The sequence below is a fragment of the Anguilla anguilla genome, chromosome 10 (genome assembly GCF_013347855.1).
Source record: "Anguilla anguilla isolate fAngAng1 chromosome 10, fAngAng1.pri, whole genome shotgun sequence".
NCBI classification, from domain to species: domain Eukaryota; kingdom Metazoa; phylum Chordata; class Actinopteri; order Anguilliformes; family Anguillidae; genus Anguilla; species Anguilla anguilla.
In genome coordinates this window covers 10,051,599-10,067,945 of record NC_049210.1, presented here as the reverse complement: position 1 = coordinate 10,067,945, position 16,347 = coordinate 10,051,599, and the positions used below count along the sequence as shown (strand labels likewise).

Below are 16,347 nucleotides of genomic sequence, written 5' to 3'. Positions count from 1 at the left end.
AAGTGTCTTTTTTTACACTGTGACACAACTCAATTTGAGTGGATATTTATGAATATGACATAATTTGAGCGGCCAGGAGCGAGGTGAACATGGGCAGGACGTGACTGGTAATGCGCCTTCATTTTAAACGGAAGGCCTTATTTTTGGAAAGCGGGCGGCCACTGCTCAACAGGAGCAGGTCCTCCAGCTAGCTTTAAGCCCGGAGAAACAGGAAGTCTGCCAGCTCGTGAGAGACGTGGGTTTTCCCTGCCGTGTTTCGATTGGGCCAGAGCGTCCTCATGGCAACCCAGTCCTTCAGGCCTGCCAAATGGGTCTTTCTAACGGTGCTTGCTCGCACCACCTTGTACCATAGAGTTTCCACAGCGTTCGGTTTGCACTAAAATGCAGATTCATAGTCCTGAATCTGAATCAACAGAAGGGAGGTGATTTGTTTGTTGTCCATGTGGAAGAGCTTTATTAGATTGTTCCACCATTGGCAGCACTGAGTGAAAATTATGGTTGCTTTAGAGCTTGACCCTGAAATAACACAGCCTGGATTTAGCATTTAATGATACCAGTCTTCATATCTGACCTCGTAGTGTAAAAAGACACTGTAACGGTAATGGTGTGTGTTTGGGTGGGGGACAGAGCCGGGGGTGTCGTTGCTGATCCAGGCGGTTGTACTGAAGGGGTGTGGGGGGGGCACAGAGCAGGGCAGGGCTGTGGTTTGGGGCTGCAGTAATCAGCCGGGCCCAGTATCGGCAGCGTGTGGCCTCTGAGGGGGAGCCGGAGCAGAGGCTGCTGGGACGGAGGGGACAGGCACTTCTAATTAGGGACATCCGCCTCCAATGGGGCCCAGATGTGCAGATGGGTGACAGGAAGCTGATGGGGGACTCTGAAGTGCGCTCTGGCAGGGCAGAGGTTAACGGGACCGCCGAGCCGGCCGAGCAGACACTTCAGATACAGCTCCCCCCCCACCCCCCACTCCCCCCACCTCAAACACTGAGGCCCAGACTACGCTGACCTCAGTCTAACGACTGTCTGATGGCTGAGATTCCACAGCCCTTGCTAACGATTGACTTGCTGAAGTCACAGCAGTCAGGCGCGTGCCGGGCGCTCTTAAAGGTACATAAGTGTGACTCCATCAGAGAAAATGAGTGGGGTACTGCACTTTTTTTCAACCTTCGTGTCAATATCCCTCAGTTTTGACTCACCAGAATCAATACCAAGCTGTGGTGCTAAGTGCTGGACTTGAAAGCAGTTACAAGTCCATTTCTCCTGTTCTGGTTTTGCATGACTACTGCCATTGGCTATCCGTTATCCATTGGCTAACTAGCATGATTAGTTGAATAGAACTGGTAAAAATGCTTCCGTATTTCTTCCTGAAATACTGTATGACTTAACTCCTATAATACTTGTCTTATTGTTCCCGCTGTGTACTTATTCCTGTTTGCCACAATCTTTTCTTTCAGGATTCCCTTCAAGATTGGACAACCAAAGAAGCAGATTGTTTCAAAAACGGTAAGCTGTTTTCAATGAGTTTTGTACAGCCTATTATTAATGCTTAGTCAACGCAGAACAATGGTATAACCGCACTACACGGGGTGTAGGGTGTGGTTAAGTTCACGAGTGTGGTTAAGTTTCAGGCTTACAGAAGACAGGCAGTGCACTTCCTGATCTCTAGCTCTTCTCCGTGTTTACTGGGTGGGAAAGTCGAGGAGCCATCGGCTCCAGGGGAGGCCTGTCCTTGTTGCAAACTCAGAGACTCCTGGTGAAATGAGTTTGCCTGAAACGTAAACCACGGAAGTTCCGTCCGGTGCCTTTAATGAGACGTCGGAGACGGCCTGGCAATGGCGTTGGCTTTGTGGTGGCCGTGGAAACGGCCTTGCCCGTGAGACAGAGATCAGACTCAAAGAGAGCAGCCGTCTGCGCTTGGTCTACATGAAAGGGCTCCAGCGCTGACCACCGCCTGTGTGGCCCTCAGACGGGCTCCGTCCCGCACGGGCTGCGCTCCGGGGCCCGTGCCACAGCCGAGGGCCAACTTTTCAACTCCCGTTCCAAAGAGAAGAGTGAGATTAAAGCTGTGGGGGCGGGGAGAACATGTTCAATGAAGATGAAAAGGAGTAAGAAACAGTGTACAAATTCACATGTTCCAAGTGTAAACCAGAGGAAACTGCCTTAACCTGCTGAACCAAACGCAGCCAAACTGTTCCTCTGCATTCTTTCTGGATATTTATATCAGTGTAAGCATAGCCAGCTAGCTTTACCACAGGGTTTATTTTGTGTGCGTGTGGAGCTGTTTGTGGACTGGCAGTGCAGTAGGCTCGGTGCCCTGCATCGTACTGGCATCCCTACTGGCACCGCACCGGGCAGGGCCCGGAAGCTGGGGGTTCGCTGGCGCTGTTGGCGCCCTCCGGTCCTCCGGAGGCCGCGTGACGGACAGCCCTGGCAGCGCCGGCAGAGTGGGCGCCACCTCCGCCGGGGGGGGGGGGGGAGAAACCGCTTCCCCTGTAATCTGTCTGTGGCCCCGCGGCGGACGCGAGGAACCCGTCTCCCGTCTCCCCGTGACATCACAGGGGTGGGGGGGGTGGGGGGTGGGGGGGCGGTCGCGGGCTGGAGGCTCCCCAGCGACAAGCTGCCCGCTTCCTCCCGCCGCGCTTGTTTGTTTACGCGGCGGCCCGCGCAACCTCAAGACAGGAACCCCCGCTGCCTCCGCCCGGCCCGGCCCGGGACAATTAGAGCAGCCAGAGCCCCAAGACGGGGGCTCCACAAAAACCTTACCGGCCTAAATTGAAACAGCATTGCGCAAATTACAGGAGATGGAGTTAGTTGTTAATTGTGGAAGAGACAAGGGGGGGGGGACCACAGTGCACTCACAGTGTGTGTCAGTGTGTGTGTGTGTGTGTGTTTGTATATGAGAGATGCACTGGGATGCAGTCAGAGAGGGATTAGACCTCTGCAAACAAGGACAGTGACGAACACCAGAACAGACTGGGATTTCCATTAAGGGGACACGATATTCCTTCCGAGATATTGTATGTTCTTCATGCACACTGGTCATTGTCTTCATTTCATCACTTCCTTGTTTTCAGAACTTTCTAGATGGACATAAATGACACAGATAGAAGTATAAGGGAATCCCTCCGGGCTTTCTTTTCCCCCTTTTGAACAATGCCCCTCTTCAGAGCGGGTCCATGTTCTGAAATAATGACGTCAGTCTTACTTTAAATGTCCATCTCTCTGTTCTTCAAAATGGACAGCTGTTGGTTCAGTGCTTATTTTCCCTAATGGAAATGACAGGATCTTTGGCCCGCAGAAGGCTTAAGGTGCCGACATGGGCATTTGTGCACAGAACGCAGGTGCGGCTTGGCCACTGGTTCAAACTCCCACCGGCCTGGCATGTTTTTCTTCTCCCTCAACGGGTGCCACCGTGGCCAGTGATGGAATGGAGCGGGTTGCCCACACGTTGCTTTTCAAAAACCAGCCCAATGCCTGCTCTTCTCCCATCAGATGCACTCATTTCTCTGGCATGTGTGTTCTGTCTTCACAGGTTGAAAGAGACTTTGAACGAGAATATGACAAGCTCCAAAAGTAAGTTTTTGTGTGTGTTCGACAGCTTTTTTTTTTTTTCGTGATATATTTCTGTCGTTGGGCGCCCACGTCGTTATTGTTGGGCACGGTTGCCATAGCTGAGGAAATTTTTGCATTAAGCCCTCTAAGCACTCAAACTTTTGGGTCGATAGAGAAAAGACATGAACGCAAGAGCGTCCGCAATCTCGCGCTACATTTTCATTTGCAGAAAAACAGCGAGCGCTTGAAAACCCATTTAATCTTGGGCCCATTTGTCCTCTTCATGTAAAGTTCTTTAGCCTAATTGCATCCACAATTGAAGTTGACAGTTAAAAATAACTGGTCCTCTGCAATGGCATGACAATATCACTAAGAGGGTTGGATATCCAATCATCCAAGTTTGGTGTAGTCCTTTGTTCCTGTGTTAAACTTGCATAAGTTACAAGACCCAAAAAGTTTAGTGAAATAGTGTACATTTGACTGCTGCAGACGTACCACAAAGCCCACAAAATCCTCGCTTGCTAACAAAAGCATCTGTGGCAATGAAGTGCGGTCTCTCAGGTTAAGGAGACTGGCTGTGAGCTGGGCCTGAGCATGTGGGCGGTGCCCTGGGTTTTCACTGAGTGGGCGGGCCCACACGCAAAGTGATAACCATTGCAGATAGACACCGTGATGAGTAAGAGGCTATGGGGCTTTTCGGGGGGGGGGGGGGGGGTGTTGAAAATTGCATAGAGCAGGCATGTAAGAACAATTTGGTTGGACAGCACCTGTGGGCTACGCGGGGAACTCTCCCATGATCTGACGCAATGGTCTGATTCAGCTTTTTCACTCAAGCGTGAAGTTGTGTCACCTGAAAAACGGTTTCTATTTTTCCACGGTAAAACACGCAACACAAACATAGAAGTTCATATGTGCGTTTAAAATAGGTAAATCATACATAAAAATAAAAAGTATAATAAGTAAAATAAGTATATATAAATATATTATTTTATGAAGAAAGTATGTGTATTTTAAATCTATATAATTGATTTTATTTATTTTATTTTACTTCCTTGTTCAGAACATTAAAACGCGATTCCCCTGACTGAGCCTGGATACGCGAAACGCCAGGCACTCCAAAAAGTGCCCTCCCTGACGAGTCTGGCATTAGCGCGACGCCGCTCGCAGCACGGAGTGTTGAGCCGCGGTCCGTCGCCTGGCGCAGAGGCTGAGCGCCGCGCGCGCGCCGCGAGGAGAGAGGAGCAGCTGGCGCAGCGCGTCTCCATTAACACCCCGCGCGGAGCGGGCCTCACGTTCACCTGGCGCCGACGGGGAGAGACTCTTCACACATGCTCCTGTTTTTTTTTTTCCCGCCGGTCCATCTCGTACGCGCAACTGCATTTAATGGAGACGTCCCCCCCCCCTTCCTCCTCCTCCTCCTCCTCCCCCTTTTTTTTTTGTCTTTGTCACTTCATCAAACGCTCAGGATTAACACCTCATCGTCGTCGCCGGCGGAGAATCTAATCTGCCTCTTAATTTTCTGCCGCTCGCTTAATTGATATAATGCCTGGCGCCTCACACGAAGCTGTCCCCACAGTCCGGTAATTGCCGCCGTTAGCCGTGACAGTTTTTATGTTGTTAACAGATCCGCATCGCGCTTGGGTTCCGAACGTCTCTGTCGCTAGTTAACCGCGCGCCGCCCCCCCTCGGTAGGCTCCCCCCCCCCCCCCCCCACCAGCACAGGCCGTTTGTAAACCTCATCGCAAGGCCCAGGGACAAGGGGTGGGAGGTGGAGTTCTCATACACGATACGCCAGCTGTAGTTTGCGTGCAATATCGTTTGAAGGACGCTGATATGCTGGCGCCAGACGTCTCTAAAATACCGGTAGCTTCGCGGCGGTACTGGAGCGTTCGCTATTTTCTTCATCTCGCAATATACCGATCTTCTATTGGCTGCCTGCTTTGTTCTGTCTGCTGAGCTGTTGCTTTTCTTACGTGTGCTACTGTGATACAACACAGAAAGCTTGTTCCTTTAAATTATCTGTCTGACACAACGCTCTCTTACCGTGATGATATTTTAAGCACAATTTAATTACATAAAACAAAGAATAGTGTGATATATATAAATCCTCTGACACAGCTCTCTCTTACGGTGACGATATTTCGAGCACAATTTAATTGCATAAAACGAAGATTTCTGTGATATATATAATTATCTTAACAAGGGTATAGAAATATCTTCGTTGTCATCTTTGGCCCATATCGACCACCCAAAGTGAGAAAAACAGTCAGGTGTTTTGAGAGTGCGGTATAGAGTAGAGTCGGTCCGGGTCACTGTCAGTCAGTGTGCGGTGTCTGTCTGGGCCTCTGGCTGGTGGAATGCACACTCCCTGCCAGCTCTCCTCTCTCTCTCCCTCTCTCTCTGTCTCTCTCCCTCTCTCTCTCTCTCTCTGTGCCAAGGCCGGGGCAGCCTGCGAGCCAGTCTCCGTAGCCGGCCAATCGCGTTTCCCCGAGTTACAGCGCTTCGATAGTGGCACATTCACTGAGTCTCGTTCCAAGGTGCGTTGGGTTTGTAATTTGCTCTCTCCTCCCTCTGATCCATAGATTGGAAGACCAGACCAAGAAGCTGCACAAAGACATGAAGAAAAGCACGGAGGCCGACATAGGTGTGTACGCCTGCGGGGGGCGCTCTGCGGGGGGTCCTGCGGATCCGTGACGGTCTCTCTCTCTAATCTGATTAACCCCGTTTCACTGGCGCGCGATTCAAGACGCTCGCGCTAACTGTTCCCACTCTGCTGCGCGCACGCAGGACACGTAGCTGGGATCGCCCCCTGTTATCCCGCCACACAAAACCGCCCTTCTCACTAAAACCTTACGTTGCTCACGCCTTCCCTTTTTTTTCCCCCCAGGTCAGCCCTTCAGCTCAAAGTTGCCATTTTAGTGTAATCTGTGATTAAAATACGCACTCTGCGATGACGTGCTTTCTGCTGCTGCTGCATTTAGGCTTTTTTTTTTATCTGCTTGGAAAAGTCTAGTCTTAATTGTGTTTTTGTAGTTTAGGCAAGAGGGGGAAATGAGTTCTGAAATTGAGCACCAGCTTCGCCCCCCCCCCGGTTCCTACGGTACATCAGTCGCCCGTGTGGAGGGCGGGGTAATCGCGGAGGGGGGAGGGGGGGGTGGGTTGGGGTGCGGGGCTTTTTAATTTACTTTGTTTCGTGCTCCGGAGTACGGGAAGCCTCATCAAAGTAACGGAGCTGTCGGCTTCTCTGTTTTAATTAATGAAGCCCATCTGTTGCACATCTCTTCCCAATCAACCGCGAGCAGCCCTGAACAAAGCACCTCGGCGGCCATTTTCTCAGGGCTTCCCTCACGCTCAGCCTCTCAGGGCTTTCTCGGGCTCACGTCTTGGGGCTGCGTGTACATATGCTCTTTGTCTGTGTTCGCCGGAGTCCCCCTTCAGCTGGGATTCTCGCTTCACTGGCCTTGACTCATCGTAGTCCCCGCCGCATAGCATGCTAAAAATGGCTCAAGTGGAGGTGTGGTATAGGGCATGATTCATTAGCCTTTATTTGCATTAGTCAGGTTATTTGCCTCTCACCATTATGAGCGCTGATGTCACGGTCTGCTAGAGCAGGAAAATGGAAGTGTGATATACATTTCAGAAGAGAACCGGTGTTCATTTCCTGTTCATTTTGTTGGGCGAGTTGTAGAGAAATGTAACTTTAATATCATGAGCGAGTTCACACTTTTATGGTACATGACCAGAAGCCCACAAAGACATCGGGTCAAAACAACTGTGTCAGCCAGGAGAAACCTTCCATTTATTCTTAAAACTGAAACTACTTCATTGAAACTAGTGTAATTCATCAGCATTGATCAGAGCAACAAGAAAATACATCAGCAATGGTCATGCTTAGGCCATTGAACACTGAACGAGCTGGGATGTTTGCATTCACTCCCTTGATTAAAGAGTTATATCTAGACCTTGGTGGTGGGCCACACACCAGACCAGTTCTAGTGAGCTCTTTTTCATTAGCTGCCATTTTGTGATCTGGAAAGATGCTCTTTAATATATAATCTCAATGAGGTCATCGATACAAACGCACACTTTTATATTCTTTAAATGGATATTGCAACGGGAGGGGAAAAAGGAGATGTCTCAATGCAAGTTACTGACCACCGTAAGTCACTGACAGGGACCTATGGGTTTTTTCTTTGCACACAACATGCTCTTGCTGTAGTTCAAATGCAGACGATCAAAAGAGAAAATCCAGAACGTCTGGAACTTTCTTACCCTCTCTCCTTGTTCTTCAGTGGTTATCGTGATGTCACAGCATTGCAACAGCATTCTGATTACATCAGTTCTCTCATAATGTGCCTCAACTTGCTCTATACAGCTTAGGGCTATGTAATCCTGTCGCCAAGGAACAATCACGTATGTCTACAAAAGCACTTGAAGTATTGGTTTGTGCATGAGTATGTAGACAAAAATGTACTTATACACATAACCTTTGAGTTGAAGATTTAGTTCCTTGCATTGAAAAAACCAAGAATTGGCTTTAAGTCTTCAGTCAGACGTTGAGGACAAGGTGCATTGTGGGTAGATTGAATTCAGGCCTGTCTGTCATTTGCTGGGGTCTGGCCAAATTCAATGTGGAGAGAAGGCGAAGCGAAGAATCTGATCACAAACTGGATTGGCTTGAGCCCAGTATTTGTTTAGCTGCTGAGTGGGAGGGTAGCCTCTGATGGGTATTTCCCCCACCCCCCTAATTAGGTATCTGGGATATCCCCCATGCAGCAAGCTCACCGCTACACACTGAGTCACAGTTGCAGGACTGTCCGCACTGCGCATCATCAGTAACAATATCTGCGTTTGCACTATTAGTATTATTTGTGTTGGTCTTATTACAGTTGATGTGATTATCTGTTTCGCGATCAGCGAAACTAACATGCAGAGATCCCACAAATAGTTTATCACTGGAGCAACAGCAGCAGAACAGGAAGTGACAGAAATGGTATTGCGCTTGAAATGCTTTGCTAAATGATAAACATACTACAGTAATTATTATATAGTATGTGTAAATATGATTCATGCTTATTAATAATTTTAGAATATGAATATGTTTTTAATATATATGTATATGTGTGTGTGTGTGTGTATATATATATATATATATATATGTACATACATGTTATATAATATACAGTTGTAATACTATATAGTGTTAAGGTGGAATCATTTTATAAGATTAAATTGTGTTCTAAAGTATGTGTACAATTGGCTGTAACTGGCATCTGCACTAGAAGCATTAGTGCTGGTTGACCGTACCGAACACGCTCCTCCCATGGTGCTCAGCTCCAGCTCTGTGCCGAACACGCCCCTCCAATGGCGTCGCGGCTCCCTTTTGTTCCCAGCATCCCCCGCCTGTGCTGCTGGCCATACGCAGCGAGCATGCCTGGGCCTATTCACGCGCTCGACAAACAACGCGCTGCGCGCCCACGCACCTACGCATACAACCCGTGACCGCGTTCAGCGCTTCTGGGTGGAGACTCACCCCCCCCCCCCCCCCCCCCCCCCACCTCTGCTTGCGTTCCAGCCATGTCCAAGGCCGCCGTGAAGATCTCGGCCGACCTGCTCAGCAACCCGCTGTGCGAGCAGGACCAGGCCTTCCTGGACTCCATGACCGCCCTGGACACGGCCATGAAGAGGATGGACTCGTTCAACCAGGAGAAGGTCAGTGTCCACTGTCCACCGGGCCGCCTGTGCATGAGCCATTCACAATGCAAACAGCTCAAAGACTGAATAGTGCATGAAAGTCTGAGTTGTTTTGAGAAGTTGGTCCTAAACGGTGTTTAGAGGTGTCATACATATAAAATTGTCTATTAAATGAAGTACTATCTCTCAGAAGTACTACCTACCGTCCTGTAGGTTTTTATTTCAACCATATTGCCGTACCTAATTCTACTAATTAGCTGCTCGTTGTGATCTCTAGCCTTTGAGTGTGTTAGGATTGGAGTGACAACCTATCGGACAGTAGGTCTCCAGGAGCAGGGTTGGGCAGCCTTACTGTAGAGCTTCTTCTCTGGTTCCTAACACCTCCCCCCACCCCCCGTTCCATGCAACCGCTCTTCAAATGGCATGAGCCCTCACACTGCTGTCTCAGGCTGCATCTAATTTGTGTATCATCGATATTACTGTCCCAAAAAAAAGTCTAAAATGGAAAATTACTCATTCAAGCCCGGAATTTCTTTTTTCTCTCCCCGCTGGTTTTTTTTTATTACTCCTGATCTTGTGCGGGGGAATTTACATCCGATTGGTAAATTCAGCCTTTTTTTTTGGTAACTGGATGTGTTTATGACTCAATCAGGATGTTTAAAATATCACCTACTACAGAAGAGCCAGCTCTGCAGTCTCCGTGCCATTGCAATGGGATCTGGCTCTTTTTCAGACTCGCTTTTCTCATTCCCCAAAGCTCCGTGTGTGTGTGTGTGTGTGTGTGCGTGCGTGTGTGCGTGCGTGTATGCATGTGTGTGTTTTTGCGTGTGTGCGTGTGTTCTTTTTTTTGTTAATTTTTCTTCAAATCCTATTCTCTGTACATGTTATTAAAATAGTAATTTGAAAGTAATTGCTGAGGGAGTCTCTTGCATTGGAAGCACAGCACCTTCAGGGCATTCTCCACTGTAGGGATCCTATTGTGGATTTCCTTAAAGACAGCAGAGTCACCGTGGGATTGCCGCTGGTCCTTGAGGAAGTGTGAAGTCAGATATGAGTAAAATGTTCTGGGATTCTAATGCTTCCTCCTTGATTGGCATTCCTAATTGTTGTTGCCTCTACCTCATGGCAGTACCCAAGCAGATAATGTCCCTGTTAAAATTCCCAAGTAGCCCAATGCTGATCAGAGCAATTAGTGACACATTGCTGTCTGTGCGACCAGTCCAACCCATCCCACAGCCTTTCTGACTCGTTTAGACTGTGCTGCCCAATCACAAAAGGGCAAAACTGAACTGTTGTTTCAACTAAGCATATCGTATTCTGTGAACTCTGAGTTGACCTTGTTATGGGGTCTCTGTGCTACCCCTTTCTGATTGGAAACACCAGAGGGGGATCAGTCCCCTATATCTCTCTCTGTAGTCGCTGCTCTTTACAGAAGTACCACTCAAAATGGTGGCTAAAGGTTTGGGTGATCCAAGTAGTTAAAAACTTTGTCCAGGACTCAAATGTGGACCTTAATTGGCCAGTGGCACCCCAGGAGGCGGGGGAGGGGGGGGGGTTTAGTTGGCAGGGTAGTCCTTGCCTCATCGTGCAAGTACAGCATGTTAGCCGGATTTGGACCCTGCCATCTTTTGTGAGAAAGTTAGCGTGTGTACACGTGTCTGTGAAACGGCGGAGAAAGCAGTCGGATTCCACAGTCCTCAGGGGATACTGTTATGCAAAGTCCATTTTCAAAATAAATAATGAAGCCTCCCTGCCGACACTTCCTTTTCTTGGCAGATTGGGTATGAGTAAACGTTCTCGCAGCAGATTTTTGAATCAGCAGTCGTCAGGCTTCATCGGATAAAAAATCTGGAAAAAAAGCAGCTAAAAGGAAGACTCTGTACCGCGGTCCGCACACCTACGGGTTTTCGTGCAAAATAGAAACGGCGCTTATTAAAGGAGAAAGGCCCCTGAAGTCCGCTGCCCATTTCGCCATACGTCTCATTTCTCCTCCCGCCTGGACTCTTCGCCCGCTTAACTGGGGTCAGAGCCTCGCGGCATTTTAAATGTCTCCGACAAATCTCCTCCCCCTCACCCGAAAAAGGTTGTGATCTCACGCTCCTCGCTGCCCCCCATTCACCCCCTCCCCCCCACCCCCCCCGCCTGGCCTCAGTCGGCCTCTTCGGTTCCGGAATTGGCTGCTCTGCGCTCAAGATATCAATCGCGCCCTTTGATTCCAGTGTGAAACGCACTTGACCCCGCGTCCGGGGGTCACGCCGTGGAAACGGAGAAGCGCTGATGAGATTTATGCACCTCAATTTAAGCCTCTTCCATGTTTGACTATAGGCTAAGGGAATGGTGCGTGTTTTGTCTGTGGGTACCGTGCATCGGAACAGAGGGTTCTATCCAGGATGGCTTTGCTGGGGTCTGCAGCCGTGATCTACCGGACAGTGTTACGCTGGGACGCTTGCGGTCCTGTCACCAGCACAGAGGCAGCGCTTGGAATCATGAGCCATCAATCCAGGCAGAATCGATAGGCGAGGCAAGTTAGCCTTCTCACCGTTCCAGGATCAATACAGTCACGCACTGTGTGGGTCTGTTCGGCGTCTGCTGCTGGTCGAGATGGATGAAGATGTAGTTTTCAGTGTGACCCGCGCTTCTTGCCAGATGTTTGACCCACACGCACCTGTTTCTTCAAGGTCAGTGCTCTGCTCGGATGGTTATGCGCTGAAGTACTTGAGCAAATGTTCTCAAATGCTACTTAAGTTCCTGTGATAATTGGGGTCTGGTTTTTTCCACGACCCCAGATATCGTTGTTAAAACAATGGTCCATTTTTTGTTTTGGCCATCTGATTGAGTCTGGGCCGGCCCTGGAACCTGCGGACTAGTGACTTTTTCTTGACCTGAGCTCACTGCCAGAAACAGACCGTTGGGAGTTGAGCTCTGTCTCTCTCTCCCTCTCCTTTCCTCTCTCTCTTTCCTTCCCTCTATCCCTCTCCCTTTCCCTTACCCTCTTCCTCTCCTTCCCTCTGTCTTCCCTCTCTCCTGGAGCTCATGTGATAAATTCAGTAGCTGACATCAGACAGACTACATGACTAAAAGTGTCTGGATGCCCCTTTGTCAGGGACTGTTTTTCATGGTTTGGGCTAGGCTCCTTTGTTCCAGTGAAGGCCTTTTCCTGTTTCAGCATGACAGTGCCTCCAGGCACACAGCGAGGGCCATATAGAAATGGTTGTGTCGAGATCAGTGTGGAAGAACTTGACTGGCCTGCACAGAGGCTTGTCTTCAACCCCATTCAACTCCTTTGGGATCATTTAGCAAGCCAACTGCGAGCCAGGCCTAATCGGCCAATCAGTGCCAGGCCTAATTAATGCTCTTCCGGCTGAATGGAAGCAAATCCCTGCAGCAATGCTACAGCCTCTAGTAAAAAGCCTTCCCAGGAGAGTGAAGGTTGTAAAAGCAGGAAAGGATGGACCGACTGTATATTAATGCCCATAATTTTAGAAGAGATATTGGATGTCAGGTATCCACATACTTTTGGCCATATAGTGTGTTTCTACAATGTCTGTGCGCTGTTGTCAGAATGGCTTGATTCCGCGATGTGGTTCCGTAGAGCGGGGCCGGCCTGAGCGGAGCCTGGTCCTGCCGGCATGGAGGTCCTCCAGGCCGAGCGTCGCGGCTCCGGATCACAGGATCCCGCCGACTCCCGAAGACGGCTCGAGGCGCTGTGGAAGGCTTCATTTAAGGCTCTCGACAGTTCCATTTGGAGTTTGGAACATCACCCCAGGACGCCTTGTCTGTCAGCGCCAGGCCTGTGAATCACACACAATCGAGAGCGCTCACCGGAATCCAGCCTCTGAAGGCGATCGGAACGAGCGGGTCTGAAACGCGAGACGCGCCCCCCGTTCTCACGGCCGCGCCGGCGAACAACGCGGTGCTGCGCCAGAAGGGGAGGGGGGAGGGGGGAGGGGGGTGAGAGAGAGAGGGAGAGAGAGAAGACGGTGAAAAACGTGCGGAGATAATGAAGGCAGGAGCGGGCCCTGACGAGCGTTTATTTCTGTTGAAAGGGGCCGGCGGTGGAGAAGAGCCGGGCCCCCCTGCCCCCCCTCCCCCCGCGCCCCCAGGGCCCCGGGCGGCCGAGGATGCGCCGCGCGGAGGCTATCGATTTCTCGGCGCGAGGAGCGGACGGGCGCGTATTTTTGGGAGGGCCTTGCGCGCCCGGGTGGCCTATGCCCCGTGACTCACGGAGACTGGCGGTTGCGGCGCTGGCCGCCGGCGTTCCGGAAGCCTCGCCGGAATGGGCCCCGGCTCCCCGCTCTGGGACGGGTCAGGGCGGAGAGGGCAGGCGCATGCTTAAGCAAATCTCCTCTCGCTGCCGATTTCCCCGGCTGGGCGCTTACGCACTTGCGTTTGACTGAGCTGTTTATTCGCTGCTGTTCGGCGGCGGGTTGGGAGGGGGTTTATGTAAATGGCTCTGCTTACTTCATTAAGGAAAAGAACCACGTTTAGCGAGTATTCCCAGGATCCAGGATTGCGAGTTTGCACTTTTCTTTTTAAAACCATTAATTCTTGTTTTTTTTTTGCGCACGTAAAAAAAAAAAAAAAAAAAAAAACCACTGTTGTAGTTCAGCGAATTTCGTTTCTGCGAAAGATTGTCGCGTCACTTGTTCAAACAGTCAGGCACGTTACATTTGACTTAATCTCACGATTGACAATCTGCCAAATGTGAGGTGAAGACTCGGCTCTTTGTTTTGGAGCCGAATCCGAACGTCTCTGTCTGTTTGCTGACAAACTTTCTCTGCTGTGTTCTTCAGCTCGAGTTGTTTGCCAGAATTACTTTAGTGTTCTGTCACAGATATAGGTCTCCGGAAGACATCTCCAAGCCCTGATGTAAATGACGTTGAAAAGTTTGTTAATTGCACGCCAGCTTCTGTCTGTTAGACTTCAACGCTGGGCCGGAGGCTTGGAGATGATGTTCATTTGCTTTCATTTAAATTCCCCCCCCACCTTCCTCCTCTTTCCCTCCTTCCTTACCCAACCCCACCCCACCCCACCCCCCACCCCCTCCAAAAAAAAAACACAGACTCAGACAACAAGAAAGAGTACACAAAAATATAAACTGTTATTGTTAAAATGTTTGTTTGCAAAAGAACTTTGATGTTGTAAGGCGAGCCACCCTCCGCAGGATCTGAAATCGGTGAGGCTTTGCTTTCATGTGCGTCCCCTGACAGATCAGCCTTTACTATCGCTCCCTCTATGAATATTCAGGGCTCCGTCCTCCGGGCTTGTGTGCAATAAAGGAGTCAACGTCAAGAAAGTTTAGATGACCCCCCCCATCCCCCCCCCCACCACCACCACCACCACCAAACCCCAATTTGTGCTTTTGTTGTTAGAATATGGGTGAGGGTTTGAGGAAAACCAAAAAAAAAAAAAAAGCCCCAGTAATTGTTGATTGTTTGCGTGGATGTGACATCCGGAGGTAAATGAGAGCTTTAGATGTGCTCGGAAAGACGTTTTTTTTTTTTTTTTTTAAAAGTCTTTGTTGAACGGAATTCGGGGCGAACGTTAAAAAAAGGCAAAATTTAAACAAGGTCAGAACGTAAACAGTCGGAACGCTGCGAAAACCGCCGTTTTGTGCGCACGGCGGACAAGCTGGCGAACGTTCGGCTGCAGCGTAAGACGCTAACCTTCCCTCGCCCCTTTCTCCACAGGTGATGCAGATCCAGAAGACCGTAATCGATCCTCTTAAAAAGTAAGTCTGGGTTTTCCTATTCTTGAGTGATGTTTTTTTTTTTTTTTTTTTTGTTTCTTTCTGAAAGCTAATGCCTCTACCCTTGAAATTCCTCCCTCGTCTTTGTGAATGGCTCTGAAGGCATGAAAAGAGTGAAAGAAAGAGAGTGGAAACAATGGGTTAAGGAATGCGTTTAATAAAAAAACGGAGTGGATAGTAAAAAAAAAAATATATATATAAATATGTCCGTGAATGGCGCTGCTGTGGCAGTGTGTCTGGAAGAAAGTTTATTTGGCTCTCCGCCCCCTCGCCCCGTCCACGGTCTCTGTGAGCGCTATTCCATTCCCGGGCCTGTCAGACGTCTCTCCAAAAGCGGGCCTCCGGGGAGGGGCCCGGAAGAGGAAGCAGGCCCTTAACAAGCATTCGGAAGACGGGCGTGATTCCTGCCCTTGGCCTGACCACTCCCTGAGCCCAACGCCCCTGCACTGTGTGTGTGTGTGAGAGTCTGTGCGAGTGTGTCTTAGTGCATCTGTGTGCCTTTGTGTGTGTGTGTGTGTGTGTGTGTGTCTGAGTATGTGTGTCTGTCTGTGTGTATGAGTGTGTGCGTGTGTGTGTGTGTGAGAGTCTGCGAGTGTGTCTTAGTGCATCTGTGTGCCTTTATTTGTGTGTGTGTGTGTGTGTCTTAGTGCGTCTGTGTGCCTTTATGTGTGTGTGTGTGTCTGTCTGTGTGTATGAGTGTGTGTGTGTGTATCTGTCTGTGTGAGTGTGTCTTAGAGCGTCTGTGTGCCTTTATGTGTGTGTGTGTCTGTGTCTGAGTGTGTGTCTGTCTGTGTATATGAGTGTGTGTGTGAGAGTCTGTGTGAGTGTGTCTTAGTGCATCTGTGTGCCTTTATTTGTGTGTGTCTGAGTATGTGTGTCTATCTGTGTGTATGAGTGTGTACGTGTGTGTGTGTGTCTGTCTGTATGAGTGTGTGTGAGAGAGTCTGTGTGAGTGTGTCTGTGTGTCTTTGTGTGTGTGTGTGAGCCCGTCTGTGTCTGAGTATGTGTGTGAGTCTATATTTGTCTGTGTAACTTTGTGTGTGTACGTGTGTGTGCGCATATGCATGCATGTGTGTGTGTATGTGTGTGTGTGTATCTTTGTTCTTGTCTGTTTGTGTGTGTGCGTGTGTGTTTGTGTGTGTGTGTGTGTGTGTGCCTGCTTGTCTGTTTATGTCAACGTGTGTCCTTGAGTGTATTTTCCATTGTAACAGTGAGGTCTCTGACAGTGTTCACATAGTCAGTTTGTGTTTGTGAGGGCTGGAATGCAGTTAACTGCTCTTTAGTCAGCCTTCTAGTTAAGCATTGTTCCTTGAATTCTGTGAATTTGTGGGTTTGTTTTTGGTGTGTGTATGCCT

General features: G+C 49.5%; 1 protein-coding gene across 1 annotated transcript in view; it reads left to right on the top strand.

Moving 5' to 3' along the window:
• The window catches only part of bin3 (bridging integrator 3), a 39,725-nt gene that overhangs the window by 7,808 nt on the left and 15,570 nt on the right, over positions 1-16,347 (top strand). The window contains exons 2-6 of the mRNA XM_035379457.1: positions 1,452-1,500; positions 3,530-3,570; positions 6,132-6,193; positions 9,125-9,261; positions 14,934-14,974. Coding sequence (XP_035235348.1) covers positions 1,452-1,500; positions 3,530-3,570; positions 6,132-6,193; positions 9,125-9,261; positions 14,934-14,974 — 330 coding nt within the window. The remainder of the gene's footprint in view (positions 1-1,451; positions 1,501-3,529; positions 3,571-6,131; positions 6,194-9,124; positions 9,262-14,933; positions 14,975-16,347) is intronic.